The sequence below is a fragment of the Styela clava genome, chromosome 6 (assembly GCF_964204865.1).
Source record: "Styela clava chromosome 6, kaStyClav1.hap1.2, whole genome shotgun sequence".
Classification (NCBI taxonomy): domain Eukaryota; kingdom Metazoa; phylum Chordata; class Ascidiacea; order Stolidobranchia; family Styelidae; genus Styela; species Styela clava.
In genome coordinates, this window is record NC_135255.1 from 12743169 (window position 1) to 12762713 (window position 19545).

General features: G+C 33.5%; 2 protein-coding genes across 2 annotated transcripts; both read left to right on the plus strand.

Moving 5' to 3' along the window:
- Positions 1-4769: 4769 nt before the first annotated feature.
- Positions 4770-9697, plus strand: LOC120331825 (uncharacterized). The gene is made up of 4 exons (XM_039398983.2): positions 4770-5215; positions 5973-6438; positions 7817-7982; positions 8841-9697. Exons 1-4 carry the CDS (start codon positions 5055-5057, stop codon positions 8960-8962), a joined length of 915 nt encoding a protein of 304 aa, XP_039254917.2. The 5' UTR covers positions 4770-5054; the 3' UTR covers positions 8963-9697.
- Positions 9698-11795: 2098 nt separating this feature from the next.
- LOC120331426 (uncharacterized) lies at positions 11796-19357 on the plus strand. Its single transcript, XM_039398503.2, has 16 exons — positions 11796-12023; positions 12605-12899; positions 13316-13496; positions 13602-13712; positions 13938-14100; positions 14502-14619; positions 15198-15348; positions 15569-15661; positions 16007-16152; positions 16311-16491; positions 16941-17174; positions 17376-17670; positions 18015-18165; positions 18424-18516; positions 18890-19014; positions 19153-19357. The coding sequence occupies exons 1-16, from the start codon at positions 11802-11804 to the stop codon at positions 19342-19344; spliced, it is 2751 nt and encodes a 916-aa protein (XP_039254437.2). The 5' UTR covers positions 11796-11801; the 3' UTR covers positions 19345-19357.
- The last annotated feature ends 188 nt before the right edge of the window (positions 19358-19545 follow it).

Sequence of the window (19545 nt, forward strand, 5' to 3'; positions counted from 1 at the left end):
TTTCTTCCAGACGATGTTTATATGTTCAACCTACTTTGTCTGGGAACTAACGTATTTAAAAACCACTTCGCATTTCGATGATTATCTGTAGTTAAAAAATTTCAGTCAAAAGTAGCCCAATTGAAATTCACGAGAACAGCGTTTTCTTTAGCACCCAATTACCTACAACTTGTAGAGGATATAGTAAGCAGCAGGTGGCGTGGCATTGATTATATAGTAACTGGTTAAATAACGTCAATATTTGTTGCAAAGCACGTGATCGCTTTGTTTTGGATACGGGCCTAAACAAATTTATCACTGATTCAAATCGCCTAATTATAAAATTTCCAATTGATGAATTAAAATCTTGAAAAAAATAGCTTTCCCTGTAAATGAAATTGAATCATCCCGCAAACAAATGCGTTGTATTACAAAGGTATAGTTATTCAATTTTTAATAGCTCAATTAGAGCAATGATGCAAAATAAATAAAAATTTTCTACTTTTATATCAAGTGCAACTTGGAGATTCAGGGTAGTCGTTACGAGGTAGATTCCTTTGTAAATTTCAGTTGCCATGCTTAGTTCTCATGGCACACTGTGTGCGATGTATAACAGCTAATGAACAAAAACATATGCGATTGGCAATATTTAGTAAATTGACCATCCTAACACACACGAATATTCAGATGTTTTATATAGAAAGGGTATTTATTATTCACACGACTGACTATGTTGATTGAGGTCTGACCTCGATGAAAAAATATATTACGATTTAATTGCAATTAGAATGAGTATAATCAGTATTGTATAGTTCTCAGTTCGCATTATTTTAGAAACAATCATCAAAAAAAAAATCTTTTTCTGGTTGTATATTCTGACGATTTTCGAATAATCAATACTAAAATGGAAAGATAATTTGTCATGGGTTCATATCGATCTCACGAACGAGGGCGATTTTCCTGTCATAATCAATTTATCACACGCGAATGAAATGACCATTCAGTGCAAATCGGATGCGAATTGGGTCACAAAGTCGCTGTATCGATGACAGATCTCAAAGCATGTTGAGCTGAATTCAATGCAACTAAAATATGATGCCATTTTCCGGTTATGAGCAAAATGAATAATCGCGAATAGTACATTTAAACCAGGCCAAGCCTGGTTCGCAAATAAAAGCACGAGAGTGAACGCGATCTGATATGTTTCTGCGATATAAACTGATTCGGTGTACTGAGTAATGAATACCGATTTGCGGTTACCGCAAATAAGAAATAACGAACACGGACGACCTTACAGCAATAATCAGAAATTATGGTAAATATTTTAGCTGAGCACGAGAAATTACTTAGCTTAGAGATTTAGGTGTCAAGTAAAAACTCAAAAGTTTTCTTCTGAATCTATGTTAGCAAAGACAGTATCAAATACGATTTTTGTCACAAAATGTTGTGGACGAAATATGTTAAGTACGTTTTAATATAAACATACGTAAGAAGTAAATTCATCTATATATACATAAATCAAGCGTTTGATTCGCCGCGGTGTGTAATTGTCTAAATTTCGTAACATACGGCGTTAATGCATAATAAATTGGTTTGAACCCGTGATTTTCATGTCCAGTCAGACATTTTGTTTTACCAAGCAAGAAAACAAAGAATCTCTTTCTATTCATTACTCATAAAAGAAGCTTAGAATGTGCCATTTTGACATTTACATTCAGTATGTAAATCCAGGGTATGCACATTCACGCATTTATTTTTATAGCGGCGCGTATGCATCCGTTACATTGATACATTCTCATATACAGCTCGCTATATGACTGACACAATTTGGATATTTTTAGACGGAAATAACTCTGTCATAGCCGAGTAAGCCAAAACGTGATATGACATAGCTATATCGTTATAGATATTGTTTGAAGATGCATGTTGTTCGTTCAGCTATTCTAAAGTTACAAATAGTTGTCAGACGCACAAAGTCACCGAAACTAGAATATATTGTACACGAAATTTGATTTCAATCTCCATTCGCATATTTTCACAAAATTGACTCGTTCAGGTCGCCTATGTTGACCGTTGTGCCCTGAAATTCTTTGTAAGCGCTGTTTTGCTGTACATCAAAGCCAAAAGCATACGTCTACTGTATTGCGACATTCAGTATAATCTGTACATGTTTCGAGTATACAATCAAACACATAGATGTAACAACTGCTTGCAAAATCTTCAATTGTCTTTATTTTGATATCGTGTTCTGCGAGTTGGATATTTTTAGCTTCAAATAATTTATTCGATTTGAAGAATTGAAAAAAGCCCCTCATACTCTGAAAGAGTCGTAGTTAATCAAACGTGCATACATATAATTGTAAGGAGAATCCATTGCAATCACCTGCATCGTATTATCATTGTTACATCACGTTATTAAACAACGTTTCTCCTTCGCCTCTCCAGAATACCCAGGCCTTATTAACATACTGTAATAATCGGATAATGACAAAGAAGCACCTATCGCATGCTAATTCGTGAATTTTTAATAATATGTTTGCTGGGAAATGAGATTTTGAAAGCCCAAGTGGCGTTAATTAGTCATTGTTTCGACATAAGGCATTAAATCCCATATTCGATCGGGTAAACAGACAACCAAATGTCCGTTGGAAACGAATATTCTAATGTAGGCGTGAATGAAGGGAATAAATAATCAAAATATTAATAGTTATCGCTGATTATATTAGTATTGCTTAAATGTGCCAGATAAATGTGAAGATTGCTTTAATTAAATAAGTTGTGTGATGATATCTTCCCTTTAGCCTTTCTGAAACGGAATGATGACGGGTTGTATTGATATTAACTGAAAATAGTGTATTGCAGTAGCGACAGCATTTGAAAATCAGCCGATAAAATTATTTTGTGGAATTAGTCATATATTTTAAAATAACCGCTCAATTAAATTTTCATTATTAAAAGTAATCAAAATTTTCAGGGGAGATTTGTTTATCATTCATGCTTGATTGCGAAGGGTTAAAACCGGATTTATGGAACTTATATTCTTCCTATATTATTGTATACAAAATATACCGAAAGATATTTGAACCATCCTGTTGTGGTGACGTATAGCAACGTGAGGAATTTCCTCAAAGGATGTGTATACAGTTTGTATAATAGTATAGGAAGCCATACGGTCGGTATTGTATTAAAAGTCAGTGAAGACATGCTGATGGTCGCATAGTAGAGATGGTAGTACTGTAGTGTATTTTATATGAGGTAAATTCAGCATAACTATGATAAGCACAGTCGAGCAAGAGCAATTTCTGCTTATTTTATTAGAAATATCTGTACAGAATTTTTCACCCATTTATACTGTAATAAGTAACTAGACAAATAAAACAGGCATTTTATTCAAATAGCTAAAAGGCAGGAGGTCCTAACATATATTAATTATTGATATAATAGTAAAAAAAAATAGCTCGCACCTCGAGCAGAAGTTTTAATGATGTATAAAATGAATTGTATTTGTATAAAATTTTGATTTTTGACATTCTGCACGATCTCAGTTGACTAAACGTATGATTGAAGTGATAGTATAGCATATATCTCATAAATATTTTTGAAAATGATTTATTGTACACACCTATATTTGGGCATTGGGTAATGAGCTGATGAACGATTACTAGAGATTCGCGAACTTTTATCTAATGGAATGTTTTATCCTCAAGTAAATTTGCACTCATACTCAATAGTCAATAGTCAAGAAATTGATTTTGCATTAGTATGCATTAATCTGTCAGAAGTGCGGGTATCTTTTAGAGCTGCTTTCAATTCGATTATTTTGAATAACCTGACATTATCTTTATCTGATTGTTTACCGAAAAGATGGATTTACGGAATTTCAATGAGTGGGGATATAGATGTGAATATAAAAACTCAAAATTGGTTGAAAAATATCTATTTAAAATTTCCTCGTGAATCTATGGAGAACCGTATTCTTTGGTTGACTAAAATCATATTTTAAATAGTGCTTTTTTTTCTTGCTAGTTCAGATCTTACAACTGAAATAAACATTCTGGACGTACTGAAAATTACTGGGTGTTAAATATTGATTTTGTTCGACATATTCATACCGATGAAGTCATAAAAATTTTGATACAAAAATAGCATTTAGCATGAACTAAAATAAACAATTTCTTGCACAGATCAGGCCATTCATGATCCTCTATTCAATGACATCCTTTAATCATTGGTCCATACTTAGTTGAATATGGACGCAAAAACATTTCTGTCTGAGTTACTCTTGATTCCTGGATGACTTTTCCTTCATTTCCGAATGACCTGACCTGACAATGATAAAATTGTTATAGCCGATTTGCTGAACCGACAAATTCTGGGTACATCAGCCATGGATGAATGCGCTTACATACGCTGTTGAACTCTCAAGTTTGCGTTTATGTCAACTGACAGAATTTCTTAACATCTGACAGTTAAACCCGAATTTTTAATTTGTGAAATTGTATTGTATACATATATATGAATTATTATTTTGGTATTCAAATTGCGACAATTCCCATTGTAAAACAGTGGCTATTGAACTTTGGCACAAAGTATGCATTTCATGCTAAATTAGTCAAGCGGGCAAACTTTTATTTCATGGTTTAAACTACAATTCAAAAGCCATTAAAAGGCAACTGTGACTTTTACAACGTCCTAGAATTGTTTTTATATTGCTGATTTTTTCCATTTTATTTTCGCATTCTTGTAGAATAATATTAATATTTATTTGACGAGTACGTTCTCTTATGTAGTATGTATCAGTATATGAGATTGGTCGAAGCTGAATTACTTGTTGCAATTATATGTTTAAAAATCACATCTTTTTTTTTCAGTTTGAATGATTTCGCAAATTTATTCAATGCATAATATAATATTGAATGATTATAATTTTGATTCCGTGTAAATGAGTGATCAATGACCATGTTTTCATACTACTTGTATCTATTGTAATAATCAAACATTTCTTTCCCTTGGCACAGATTCATTGATATGCTACAATCATAACACCAAATATTCCAGAAAAATCTAATACAATCATGAAAGTCGAGTTACAAGAGTTAAGTTTAGAAAAAGTCGAAATACCAGACTTGCGACGATTAAAAGAATTGTCGGAAAGACTTCAACTCTCTCCAAAGAGAGAATCAGTGATTCAGTGGCAAAATGATTTAAGGGAACTACAATCAGAAGGAATATATCCGTAAGTCATAATGATGAAGCGAATTATTTATATGGAAAAACGTACACAGTAATCGCACGTATCGCTTTCATTAAAAAAGTCGAAATACAATGCTTTATCTGTATCAATTTGTCGCGTTTTTTGTTACAAAAAAAAAGAAATTCTCCCAGATTTCGTCACGGTCGTATGAAATAGACTGTCCTTTTAAGGTAATTTTACGGAAAATTACCTTATATAAATTACCAGAAAACGTAAATTTGCATGCATTTTTTGATTTGGGAGTATTATAAAGTGCGTCAGTATGATTCGTATGATTCAAAAATTGAGGAGTCATCGATTTATACATAAATATCGCACAACCTACAAATTATTGCCACCAACTCAATAAGAAACAATCTTAAAATTTGTTTTGAAAAGTTTGTTATTATCTATGACGAATTATCGTACAATCTACACTAGAGCAAAATTATATTATAAAGTTGGAAGTTATAGATATAGACTATACTTTTCCTAAATAAATAAATAAAGTATAAATTAAATAGTGTAGAGGTTGGATTTAATAGATGAATTTTGAAAAATGTATAGATATGTGGCCGAAATAAGTTAATAATTACGTCTAGCAAACGAATCACAAGAGCTTATTGTGTCGACTATTGATTTCCTTATTTGAATAAAACCTTGCTGGCCGAATTAGGGCTTGTGTCATTTAGGTTTTGAATACAGTGTGGCATTTTTTCTCTGAAATATATAATTCAGATACATTTGAATTATTTCACAGAATACCTTTAAAACTGAAGAAAGAAGCAAACTCGTCTGTAGAGCCCAACAGCGCGCCAATTATCACAAACAAATCCGAGCAAAATAAACAACGAAAGGATGATTCAAGTTCGACAACAAAGTTAAAATCATCTGACAGCACAACAGACACAAACTGCGTCATTTCTACTATTGAGAATTTGAAAAGACAGAGCAAACCTGGCATCCAACTAACGCAAGTTCAAACTGACAGAACTGCGTCATTGAATGTTAACAGTTGTAAGATTGACGATACTAAAATACGTAAACCATACGCAAGTAAATATTTTCGGCAAAGAAGCATAGAAGACAGTCAAAAGAAAATTAAACAATACGCCTTGCGTCTTGACGCAAAATCAGAAATTGACATTCAGAATAAGGAAAATGAAACTACTGGGGCGAGATACAAGAGAATGGGAATGGCTTTGGAAAGACTACGCACAGATTTGGTATGAAAGAGTAATTTATTTTCTGGTATTTACTACTTAATTGAAATTCATTCCAATGAAAACTATAAGCTATTGCCCAAATTTAAATGCACGAAATGCTTATCTCAAGCATAATAGTGTTTTCGAGTCGAATCTTAAATAAAGTGCTGAGAATAAAAGTTGTGTAGAAGAGCAAATACGTTATGTATTAGAATGAGATTAGAAAAAGGCTTCCGGTTAACAGACTATATCTTCTTCAAATATACATTCCTGTATTTGAGGAAAGTTTTTCCATTACAAACTTCAATTCATTTCGGATTATTACATATTCCGTACCAACCTATGGAACGCGCTAATACTCTTAATCCAATGTTTACCATATAACAGATAGTATGCGAGACATGGATAACATGTACCAACTCGTAGGACCTCAAACAAGAAATGCAGGAGATAATCTCGTTCATTTCGATTTGATAATTCGATTAAATATAAACAAATGATTGGTATTTATATACACTTGTTTAAGCAAGGTTGCAACCACCCACTCAATCTATAGGAAGTAGTTTGGTTTACAGAATTGACCTTATTAATTTGAGTGAGTGTAGTATACCAGCCCTCTCGACAAAGTGAAAATCCTGTATGACTTAGTAGTGAATATCAAGATGAATTAGCAGAGTAAATATAGCACGAATAAATCACGGTTTCAGTTTTGTGGACGATTTATTGGTTTTCGGGCAGCTGCCAATCTTTTACCGCAATCAAGACCTAATAAGCGATGATTCAATCACGGCGTCAAACATCTGCATCGCCAACTATACTTGTGCGTTCGATAGAATAAAATAAGCCCGGGAATGAGAAAGATAGATCTCCCTATGTGCTGAATTTTAGTATTGACGCATTTATGTGAACATCGTTTCAATAATTGGCAAATAGTCACGGACAAATTTAAAATTTAAATTAAATTGCTCAAAAACATCTAGTCTTATTTTCGTCAAAGTGTCTGTTACCTTGGTAACAAGATACGTACGAAACTTGCGTATACGCTTAGTATATCCATGTGCTTAGTGACGCACCGCCGATATGAATCTGTTATGCATGTGTTACGAGTACAACTAATACTTCAAGTGCTGGAATCAGTAATACAATGTTTAGATTAAGAAATAATTTACAGTAATAATACGAATCTAGTAATCCTATTGTATAACTATTGCCATGTTCTTACACCAAGTACAGGTTAGTACGCTTTAGTTGATAATTGAACTAAAAATGGTATTTGAGGTGTTTACAAAGTTCAAAGTTTTAAAATTATTTATTATTTCTCCGTTCTTGTATTTAATATTATGAACAACTATATAATTTGAAAGTCAAAACTTAAGTTAGAGAATATTTCATTTTGCAGTTGGATATGAGAATACAGGACAACAACCTCGCACGGCAACTGTTAGACGGAAGACATGACTTGGTTCAATTAAGAGCGCAAAAAACTTGTGATGAGCATGCAACAATGTTGGATGATTTCACATGGGAGTTAGAATTAGAAGAGGAATTAACTGAGCAATTAAGATGTAAGTGTGTTTTGATTCATATAAAGTAGACAGTTTAATATCGATAATATTTATCAAATGTTTCCTAAATTTGTGCAATTTTCTGGAGTAAGATTGAGGAAACTTGATCGGATTATTCCCGGCCACTGCGTCTCGTGTGTTCAGCACTAAACTATTTCTTCGTGGTATAAGATTATTGTATAAATATTACAGTGAATGTACGCTACAGGAATTAATAACTACTAAAATTAATATTTGTAATAACGCTATGAAAATGCGTTTTAACAATTTCATACAATTTATTTCGAAAAATGGAAACCGAAATATTTATAATGTATACGTTTCATCAAAAATGAAGCTTTCAATTATAATTTGTCTTAATGAAAAGGTGTCAAAAATACCAGCCAACTTGTCGACAAGTCAGACGCAATTAAATCACATTATTCTTTTAATCACGACATTATTGAAAGGCAACGCATAATACGTTTAAACCATAATTTGGTAAATATAGCTAATTTCTTATAATTCAATTGCTATTTTTGAGCACGGACACCGACAATTAGTCGCATATTTGTGGCATTCTCGCCTACGATGTCATAGTTACATATTATCTTAATATTGAAGAATGAGACGAATAGCCGCGGAACTAATAAGTGAGGAACAACTGGTTAAATCCCCAATTACTCAGCCGAATCTATTAATATTAATAATAACAGGAGCAGAGTGTAACTGCTTTAAATGAAGCATAAATTATGACGCGCAAGGATGAAGAATATATTACTATATAAAACCAGTTTAAATAGACATTGTTGGACTAGGTTGAATTGTCATTGATTTCGATGACGACGAAAAAAATATATCTTTTTTTTTAATTTTTAGCATCAGACCTTCCCAGTGCTTTCCTTCGAGGGCCGAACTCTCTTCTCGGAGGAACATCTCCGCTAAGGCTAATCGGAATCACCAGATTGTCAATGGATTCCAAACGATTTTCAGTGATATGAAAGCAGATATCACATGAAAGTTCATGCTTGGAACGGCAACAAAAACGGCGGATAAAAAACTGGACCTAGTCCCAAAAGTGCGAAAAACTATATTTAAATTGAGAAATATACAGAACGCCTTTCCAGTCTATGCCTTTTTTTGCAACAGTATCCTTTGACATGTTGTTTTTGCTTACGACACAACGATTTTTATCAGAATCTATATCTATCTGAATTCGTTCCGCCAGAAAATACCGAATTGTCGGGGAAGTCGGGAGTTTTACTTTGTAACTGAAACAATGAACAAAAAAAAAACAAATTATCTACTCTGACAGTTTACCATTTCTTTGGAAATTCTATTCAAATGCAACCAAGGTTACCTTATTTTATATACCTTATTCTGATAAATTATGGTATTTTGCTTTCAGTTTAGAGCTAGTAGGGGACTGCTGTTGCGTGGTTTTAAAACTTGCTTCAATGTGGATTCAGTCATTTATCTAAATATACCAATATTTCAGTTGTATATTTTTGCGAAACGACATTCCTAAAAACTATGTATATGTATTTCCACTGTAAATACATTATAAACTTGTTCCTTTTGTATTTATTATTCAGCACAAAATAAACGAATGCCTCTAACGTTGTGTTTGTTGTCTTTAGAGCAGAGGATTTTTTTTCAAGTTTGCGGTCACTTGTGGTATAGTTTTATCAGTTTTATGTAAGTTTTGCTATTTTTGTATAGAACAAAGTTATTTTTTGACAGGAGGTATTTCTCTTTTTCATGAAGAATTCCGTTCAAGATCAAGCGCTAGGCTCTTCACAATAGACAACAATATATATTAATCATTTTTGATTGATTCATGCTAGAGTTTTTGAACTGGAACATAGATTGTCATTTGAGAAATGTTTCATGAGTGCTAAGCGACCAGGTCTCGTACGACTCCTATTTATGGAAACAGCGGGGGCGAGTGTATACTTACGGTTCAATTTCAATTCTGATCATTGACGCCTTTCCGGCCACATGCGTATAAGTTATCGATGCGTGTGAACTGTAAAATATTTTAGAATCTTAAATATAGAAGGAAAGCAATTTAAAACGCGTCGATTAATCGTACTTCAAGTCTTAAGACAACGCCTCGAACAATAATAGATTTGAGTTGAAGATGTACGGTTACTTTATGACCAGCGCTGCCCACTTGCGGCAAAATCGTATCAGGTTTATGTATAAAAGGAAACCCATTCAGTTGTTGACACGCAAAAATCAGAACATTCTTAACGCAGTTTCTACGGGATACGAGTGTGCATAGACCAGTGTTTTCCAACCCGAGTCCGCGGTTTCAAATGAGTCCGCAGAGCATTTGAATGAGTCCGCAACGAGCCAGAAATTCACTGCGGGCCACGAACGTTTTTGCGAAACTCAACTATCAGCAATTACGATTTACGTTAGAATTTACATAAAAAGAAAGTTTATTCACATAACATTAATCGAGATAATATTTACTGGATAATGAGTAGGGCTGGGCATATATTCGAATATTCAACTATTAGAATAGCAATTTACTATTCGAAAATTTGATAACAGGTGACGCGACATTTCACTTGCGCATCGCTTAATCAAACGATGGGACTCACTTGCGGATTTCCGACGAAAACACGAGTCTGCACACGTAACGATAGATGGTGTTTTTCGCGAGTTCGAACAACTAGGAAGAATTTTTTTTCTGGCAGGTGTCAATTGTGGCAACCCAAATTTTCTAAATTGAAAAGCGGCAATACAAAATACTAAAAATAAAACGGGTTGCACCATAATTTTTTCCCTTAGGATTATTTGCTTTACTCCCTCCACATTGGTACGTACAGTAACCGCCGTAAGTGTTGTACGAACAGCTCAGATTTGTCGAATTCACAAAAATAAGAATTAAAACAAAATATAATCGGGCAATTTGCCACGCATTTTTAGGTTCACGGATTGTCATGATATTTTCTGAGTAGTATTGCTTTTATTTCGTCCAGACAAACCGCAGATTAAAAAAATCACATAAAATTAATAATAAAGCAAGGCAATGAATATGTATTTTTGATTTACTAATATATATACTTTAAATATATTCTTAATAAGTACTAAATCAAGTTGTACTTTCTGAAAATTTATAGCAGATAGTAGGATTTTTCTAACGGCGATAACAAATGTATATAAATATATAAAATATATAAAAATATGTATCAAAATTAAATATAATCGGGCAATTTATTCTCACATTATTATGTTCGCAGATTGCCGTGGCATTTTAAAGAAGTAATGCTTTCATCCTTTCGTAACCCGTCGACTCAACCGCGAGTTACCATGAACACAATTAAAATAAAATAGAAAGACATTTTAAATTCTCGTCATTGTCATGGATTGAATATTGTGCCGTTAAAATTCTGTTGTGTTTGGTCCGCAAAGGTTTTCGCCGGTGAGAAAATAGTCCGCGATCAAAAAAGGTTGGGAAATGCTAGCATAGACAATAGAGAATTACCTAAATATATATCAGATGTGAAAATGGTGTGTTAAAATACTGCCATTCGAAACTTTGCAGTCAATATTTCACAAACATATTTTAAATTGCTGTGCTCGTAAAATTGGACAAAGGTGATTACTTTTATAGCGGACAATTCATTATTGACTCAAGTTATATTTTAAAGACTGTCCAACATAATGAGCAGAGGTGAGTAATCGCATCGAGACAAATTTCAAATTCAGTGAAAAACTAAACAGGCATTTTTAAAATATCCATTGTTTCGTCACAATCTGTATTTTTACTACTGTGATCGATAAACACAAAAATTTTGTTACTAATTTTACACATAAAGGACCACGATGAAAGTTTTGGAGTATATTATCTTGTTGTCGTTCTTGGTACACATTACCAAAACTTCAATACCAAACAATGGCAAAGACTTCATTCCGAGATACATATCTAAGACCGCAAAGCATGAAATTCGGCAAAGCAGAACAAAAGCTCCAGTGTTCACTGATCCGCAGATGGATCTAACGGAATATCCGGATGTTATCTTCCTGGTACAAAGACCGGGTATAACGGTAAGAATTCTATTCAGCATATTTATTGAGTATTTATAAATTCCACATGCCAAGAATTTTGCTGAACAAATAAACATTACATGGATAAAATATACAGATAAGTGAAACGAAATGTTGATCCATAGGTGGGTTCTTACTTCCTGGCTTTAGTTCATTTTTTCGATTTAAAATCCACAGTCGAAACGTATAGTGGAGCGCATTTTTCGTTTTTTATTTTTAAATCTAAATATTCCCGCCGAACATTTCGCACATCCAAGTTTTAAATTTGCAAATCATATATATATCAGCATATCAAAGACTCATTTTCGAGTTTAAAACGCGCATTTTTTTCGTTTTCTAAAACTTAAAAACTTTGACTAATAATTAGATTTTGTCAGTGCCTGATTCCTTACAGAAGAGATTAGTATTTTTGGTGCTGAAATGTAAAGACAGATTCCGATCTAAGAATTTAACTTCTAAGATTTTAAAAACAAACAAACCGTTTCGAACATCTGTATCGGTTAAATATAGACTAAAGGCTTGCTTGAAAATTTCTAAACTAGAACTACTATAACGCCAAATTCAAATATCTCATGATTCAGCAAAAAGAATTCGACATCATCAAAATGTTCATCAAAGAATGCGCTAGGGCAGCTCGTTCCATTGGAGACAAAAAAGAAAAAACAAGATTCGGAATCACGACGTTTACAGCACTATCTCAACATTTAATTACATTTCGAGACTGCTGTCAAAGTGGCTTGGGCCAACTTGATTATATGGTCAATCATAAAATGGTGCTGATGGACGAAGAAACATTGAGAGTTTATGACAGGCAGAATCACACGGATTTATCACCGGAGTCACTCGATCTTGAATATGGACTTCTTGCAATCCGAGGTGAATTGAATTTTAGTATGAGCTTATTTATTTTGGTCGACTGGCATGTTGAATATATATCGCCAATCTAAATAGACGCATGTCTGCTCTGGGCACGTATATATATGTAATAAAGAAAAACAAACCATGTACTCAAAAGAAAAGAAGCATTTTGTCATTTATATAATTAGTGAGGAATGATATGAGCAGACTTCATAGCAAATTTCAAGAATTACAGAATAGTTCTTTATTGCCAAACTTTGGCTGGAAAATTTTGCGAAAACGACAATGATCATGCCAATAATGGAAATAAACAAAAATGGAGTTTGATTAACCGTAGAACATACAATACTTTTAAGTATACGCATATCTATAAAACATAGCTGTTTTAACACACAGTTGGAGAAGCAACCAAACTCAAAAATATATATTCTCAGAAAAGCACATTTCTGACGAACTACTTCCTTTGTACAAGCCAACAATTGTGTTTATGTTGATAAATTTTTTATCCGATAAAATGAGTTTCAATATGTTGAATGGAGCAGTTCGTGAGGTGAAAAAACTCAAGTCATTGGGAGTGCACGTTGTCACTATAATTGTGGATCCCCTGCAAAACAGGTGAGTAATACCATTCGCTCAGTGTAAAATATTCAAATTTACTTCTCCAGCTAATAAATATGTTTTCGATTATATCGAAATCAAAATCTGATACTGAATTGTCAGGCAGCCCCATTTTAAAGAAGACATCGACAATGAAATATCAAGAAGTAATGGAGAAAATTATGAATTGTCTATAACACGAAAACAACTGAAGAAGATCCGAGATTACATAAAGTAGGTATTGCACCGCTAACCTAAAACAACTTAGAAAAACGCTTGGAACAATATTGAAAGAAATTGTACTTTATTTGCGTTTAAAATTTACAGTTTTTACTTGTTATATGTAAACAAATCATCATTCTTGCAAGACGGATTATGATTTTTCATGTATCACAATTTACTACATTTTGGATACAATACTGGGTATGAGCTAATAACTAACAGTGGTAAAATATTTAGTCGACGCAAACCAAACTTTGCTGCGAATGAAAAATATTTACGCCAAGTGTTGGAGAAGTACGAAGGCGTTGACGAACCATTGGTAAATGGAATTGCAAAATTGAGTGAAACCAGAGTAGATCCGGATAAGCTTTACAAGAATTTGGTTCTGCAATATGCGAGGGTAAGCCTTCAATATTTACAATATTATTGGACATGAATTGGCCATATGGATCGTTTTGTGATTACATCGTTCATTTTCTTCTTCTTCTTTTTCATGTTGTTGTTATAGTAACAAATGGCTTTCCTCTTTGGTTAAAGATTGTTGTTGTCGCTAGAAAGCTATTTATTTTAAAAATTCTGTGGCCTCTATGATGTTCGTTTTTTGTGTATGATAACGCCAGCAAAATTAAAAATTGTGCACCTTGTGGCGATCGTTGCGAACTGGTGGTCAGTCGAAGTTGGAAAGACTAAGGTACCGGTACTGCAGAAGTGTGATGCCAGTGCAACTTCGTTTTAGTTTTCGTGTCCATATATTTGAGCATTTCTCTCTTCTTTTCATTATTCCTGAAATTTCATTTTCAGGCTTTGTCAAGTAACCCTGAACACGGATTCAAATTGAATGCATTTGGTGAAATTGGAAGAAGAGACATTTTTGCAGTGTTATTAGGAGTCATATCAAATCCAATGTCATGGTTTGGTGGTACGGAAATTATATTTTCAAAATTATATTAAATATTCAAAAAAACATGTTTTAGAATACTTTTAACTTACTGGTCAAAAAAACATGTTTTAGAATACTTTTAACGTACTGGTCCGAACAATAACTTTTCCTGCCAGGCAGGAATAAGAAGATTTGGTGGATTTACTAAGTTAGAAACAATATAATTAGAGGCAAAAGTTTTCATATAATCGCGGTAACAATCCACGCTTGTGAGAAAACTAAAAACTCTCACTCTGTTGAATAAGTATTAGTCGATAGCTATTTCTCCCAACATTTGGATTCTAATTTGACTGTCTAACATCACCCTAATCGAGTTCCATGTTCACCGAGTGCCTATGTCTGTTTCAATATATCATTCGCTCTACTGAACGTGCCTCTCGTTTCAGTGATTACGTGCAGTATTTTACCGTCAGTCGGTATTTTTTACCGTTATGGTGACTGTATTTATATTCCACATAGGGAGGTAACAGTTACCGGACCTGACACATATATACATAATCTCAGATGTTTTCCTATGTAAAAATTACGTAATAGATAGTTAATAATTACGTATTTAGTTGGATCAGTCGAGGCTAGTTGCTGGGGAACAAGAAATCTCATTCAAAGAGTAATATGGTCTCCCGATTATTTCACCAAAGGCGAATATCCCAATGGTAAAGAATGTGAATGGAAGATTAGCGTTTCAGAGGGTCATCTAATATCGATTACGTAAGTAATATAACTTTTATGAGCAATGTGAATGTTTTTTTCCAATAAAACTTTCGAATGACTAACTATTTCGAAGCATAGAGCTTTTTGAATTTCAATTTGATTTAAATAATGTTGTGTTTTAATTTAGGATATATATATATATAAAACTGTAGGCTAGCATGAGGATAATTAAAGGTAGCGAATTGTGCGACACAAATCTCTATATATCATCACGCAGATTTGATGATTTCAAAACTGAAACGACATTCGATCGAGTTACGATTTATGACGGTGACAACAGAGAAACAGCACCTGTAATTGAAGTTTACAGGTAAACCCACTAGTTAGTAACACGCATAGTAGTTTTTCACAAATTTACTGGATCATAGCTAAATTCAATGCAGAGATCAATATTCGTCCAACACAGTTTTGCCATGAAAATTCTATAGCGTTTTTTTCAATAGCCTCAGCATTGTGGTATTTTCTTCCACCCAGCGAACATCCGACTAACTGCTATATACTGACCCAAAATAAGATTTCTACATGTAGGTATTTAAATAACAGGCAAATCCAGAAGTACTTTCCTTGCTCTATTATAATAATAATTAGTAATAAACCCGTGATGCATGTGCATATATGTATATAAGCAAGGATCCAACTGGATGTTTTGTTTCAGTGGGGAATTGGCATCAGAAGGATTATCATTTACAGTGAACAGTACTACTTCAAACATGATTCTGTATTTTCAAGCAGACGGAGGGAATAATGAAAAGGGGTTCCATGCATTCTGGAATCCAATTTTCGGGAACGAAGAGATTGATAGTAAGTGGGGTATCCAAATTATGTAACTTTCCAATTATTCTTGCATTGCTGATTGATTTGGTAGTGTGCTGAACGAAATAATTGGAAACATGGTCACCAGAGCGGGAAATACGTACTTGACTGTGACAAATAAAATAATTCTATTGTGACTTATTTAGATGTTAGCATTGTCTATTTAATCGACACTTCTGGTAGTATGACCGAGGAAGATTTGGATCCCATAAAAGATTGGATTGGCTCAGGAACAAAATATTTTACTCTGAAAAGAACTGGAGACGCTAATAATGGTGAAAATGGAGAAGAAACGGAACTTCCTCCACCAAATATTGGAAGGGCAATGTAAAGTATTTTGAATGTGTTGAAAATTTGAATTCGTTTGAACATGAATTTTACCTCGAAACGGTTTCGTTCTAAAATTATGGAGTAATATTTATGTCAGTTTCAAAAGCGTCGAACAAGCCAACTTCAGGACTAGAACTATACAAAATCCTCATTTATCAAACCACGCATCGCGCGTAACGTGATACACTTTGAAGTAATATAAAAAAAATTATATATATAATGAACTCGTGCCAAATCCTTATCAGACAATATTGAGGTTGATAACATTGAAATCAACCTAAAAATAGTTGTACATTATAACATATAGTATTCTGATTGCTGCTAGACCCAATCCCAGGATACCGAGTTAAAAATATTAAGTGTAGAATGTCTTTATATTTTTTCAATGAGAATTTAGTATAAATGCGATATGACTTTGATACTCCCGTTTTAAAATGACAATTCAGATTTCCAAGAATTCGCCTGAAAAATCGGAAAAAGAGGGAAGTTTCAGTAGATTATGAAAAAGTTGGTTGTAAAATTGGCTTGGTGGCATTTGCAAAAGATCAACAAGTTATAAAGAACATCGATGAATCTACATATTTACCCAACCTGCAGTTAGCAGTGATATCAGTGAACAGAACAAGTGAACCCACGTATCTTGGAAAGGCGTTGGATTTTGCCAGGCTGAAACAATTTTTGTAAGACCTAGAATAATTTCACAAATGGATTACTTAATAATGTGTATGGAAATATTTCAAATGCGTTATTAATCAGCAATATTATAGGCAAATAAGTATTCTAATCGCTATTCTGAATCATAACCAATTACAACAGTCTGATTTGACTATATCTTGTTTTGTTAATAAAGTTAACATAAAGTTCACATATACATCTAACAGATTCATTTTGGGAGAATCTGCCTTCACACCCAAAACAAGAGCAGCGGGAAAAGCGGGTTCCGATCATACAAATGAAAATGCTGAAATTCCCCGTCGAGTAATTTTCATATTTTCCGACTGGCATTCTGTAGATGACCCAAGGCCGGCAATAAAACGCTTGTGTAAATGGAATATCATACCAGTTTTCATTGGTATCGGGGTTATAAACCTCCAAGTGCGCGAAGATCTTGTGTCGGAGTGTGGTTTGGCATTTGATATTGAAACTCCTGTACCTGAAGTCATAGAGGAACTTAAAGTTAGTCCGTTTTATCTTTTTCAAATTTTACATTTCTAAATAGGGATGTAATAAAAGACACAAATCAGTCTAACTCACTGTCATGTTCCATTTACCAATACGACATATTTACCAATATATTTGTGAAAATGGACATTAATTCCACGACATTCGTTAATTTCCTCAACAATCTATTTGATTAAATATTTTAATTTATTTATTCAATTTTTATCGGAAGAATAAGAAAATATAAGCAAAATTGCCGATATTAGTCAATTCCCATTACGGTATTTTACATTTATCGTTCTACAATGGCCATGTAGTTAGAGTTATTACTATACACCCGCTTTTTTATGTTTTTTTAGAAAGTATGGGGAATATGGAAGCCAGCTACAACGTTGCCACCCACTACCACCCCTCCAACGACCTTACCATCAAAACCTCCAACCACAACAACAACAACTACAACAACGATCCCACCTCCCCCGACTCCTGCTCCTACATATCCGTATACTGGTAATCTAGATTCTAAAAAATATAATAAATTTTTTCAACAAATTTGCTGTCAATTTATTCGGTACATGAATTCAAATGTGTTTGATGAGTTTGGTCATAAAGACAATGAACTTAGATAAATTTTGTAAAACTACAATGAGTTCACTCTGACTTTGATACTACTTTTGCTCTACAATATCTCTAACCAAAAAAAAGGATAAAACGTTCCTCGTGACTTACAATTGAAATAGCCTAAGCGTTTTTTTCTTTTCTTTCCAGGTACCTACCCAACTCTACCTCCAACAACGCCATTTGTTCCCCCGCCAGATGAATTCAACTACAGTGGTGTTGCCGGACTTCTTGTGACTATCGGTAGGTACATTGTTAAGACGATATATAAGAAAAGAAAACGCTGATTTTATATTTCAAACGAGATCCCCTATCATGGATAACGAAGTCTTGCTTTCTTATAAATCCTCATAATATTTTGAATATCACCAGCCTATCGCTATTTCAGATGCATGGTATATGTATATGCATTTTTATATTTGTTTATCAGCCCTGCGTGTAATAGTCCATATTTGTACAAAGCGCCAAAAAACTTCAACGGTCCAGTTTTTGATTAAATTAATGTAGTTAAGAAGTATACTGTAAACAAATGGTATTTATCATGCAGGAGCCTAAGCAAAAGCATTTGATCACTTAAAATTTCAAAATTATATCACCTGTTTCGTCTTTTATTTAGGGATAGTCCAGACAATCTTGCTTGGAATATTAGTGTCCTATAATTCTACTTTGGAAATTCCATTGATTTCAAGTGAATCAACTGCGTCTATGGTTGCGGAAAGAAGACGAAGAGAGAAAATAGAGGTAAACGTATTTTTACTACCATAAACTGGATTTGTGACTGCATATTTTGGAATAGAATAAGATGAAAACATTGCTGTGTTGTTGCATTTCCAGTCCCCACTGTAACATATTTGTTTACAATATGCTGCTTTCTTACAGTTTGATGAACTTCCAAAATTTGAAAAACTTCGATTAGCAAAACTACCAAAACCTCCAGAAGAACCAAGAAAGAAAAGGCGAATGGTATCTCGATATCCCCAAGCAGTAAACAGTTTTTTCACAAGAAGAGCAGTTCTTCCACAACATCACATTGTACCAAAAGGATCTGATTTGGAAATTGAATTTACATAATTTGTGGCAATAAATTTTTTATGTTTGGAATTTAGTTGTGTAAAAACTCATTCAACTTCCCGTGGATCAAAATACAATGTTATGATCATTCGGTTATAATTGCTACAACACGTCGATCTTGTTTCTTATAGTTGAAAGGCGCAAACGAACTGCACTGTATAGTCAGATAGGTCGAAAGAAAAGATATTTCAAGAGAAAAAA

What these genes read in the sequence shown, in the direction of transcription:
- LOC120331825 (XM_039398983.2), top strand. Translation starts at nt 5,055, where the DNA reads ATGAAAGTCGAGTTACAAGAGTTAAGTTTAGAAAAAGTCGAAATACCA. An exon ending in CAATCAGAAGGAATATATCC is followed by an intron (nt 5,216 to 5,972) that starts GTAAGTCATAAT and finishes ATTATTTCACAG; the next exon opens with AATACCTTTAAAACTGAAGA. An exon ending in AAAGACTACGCACAGATTTG is followed by an intron (nt 6,439 to 7,816) that starts GTATGAAAGAGT and finishes TTCATTTTGCAG; the next exon opens with TTGGATATGAGAATACAGGA.
- LOC120331426 (XM_039398503.2), top strand. Translation starts at nt 11,802, where the DNA reads ATGAAAGTTTTGGAGTATATTATCTTGTTGTCGTTCTTGGTACACATT. An exon ending in GGTCATCTAATATCGATTAC is followed by an intron (nt 15,349 to 15,568) that starts GTAAGTAATATA and finishes ATCATCACGCAG; the next exon opens with ATTTGATGATTTCAAAACTG. An exon ending in CCAAATATTGGAAGGGCAAT is followed by an intron (nt 16,492 to 16,940) that starts GTAAAGTATTTT and finishes ATGACAATTCAG; the next exon opens with ATTTCCAAGAATTCGCCTGA.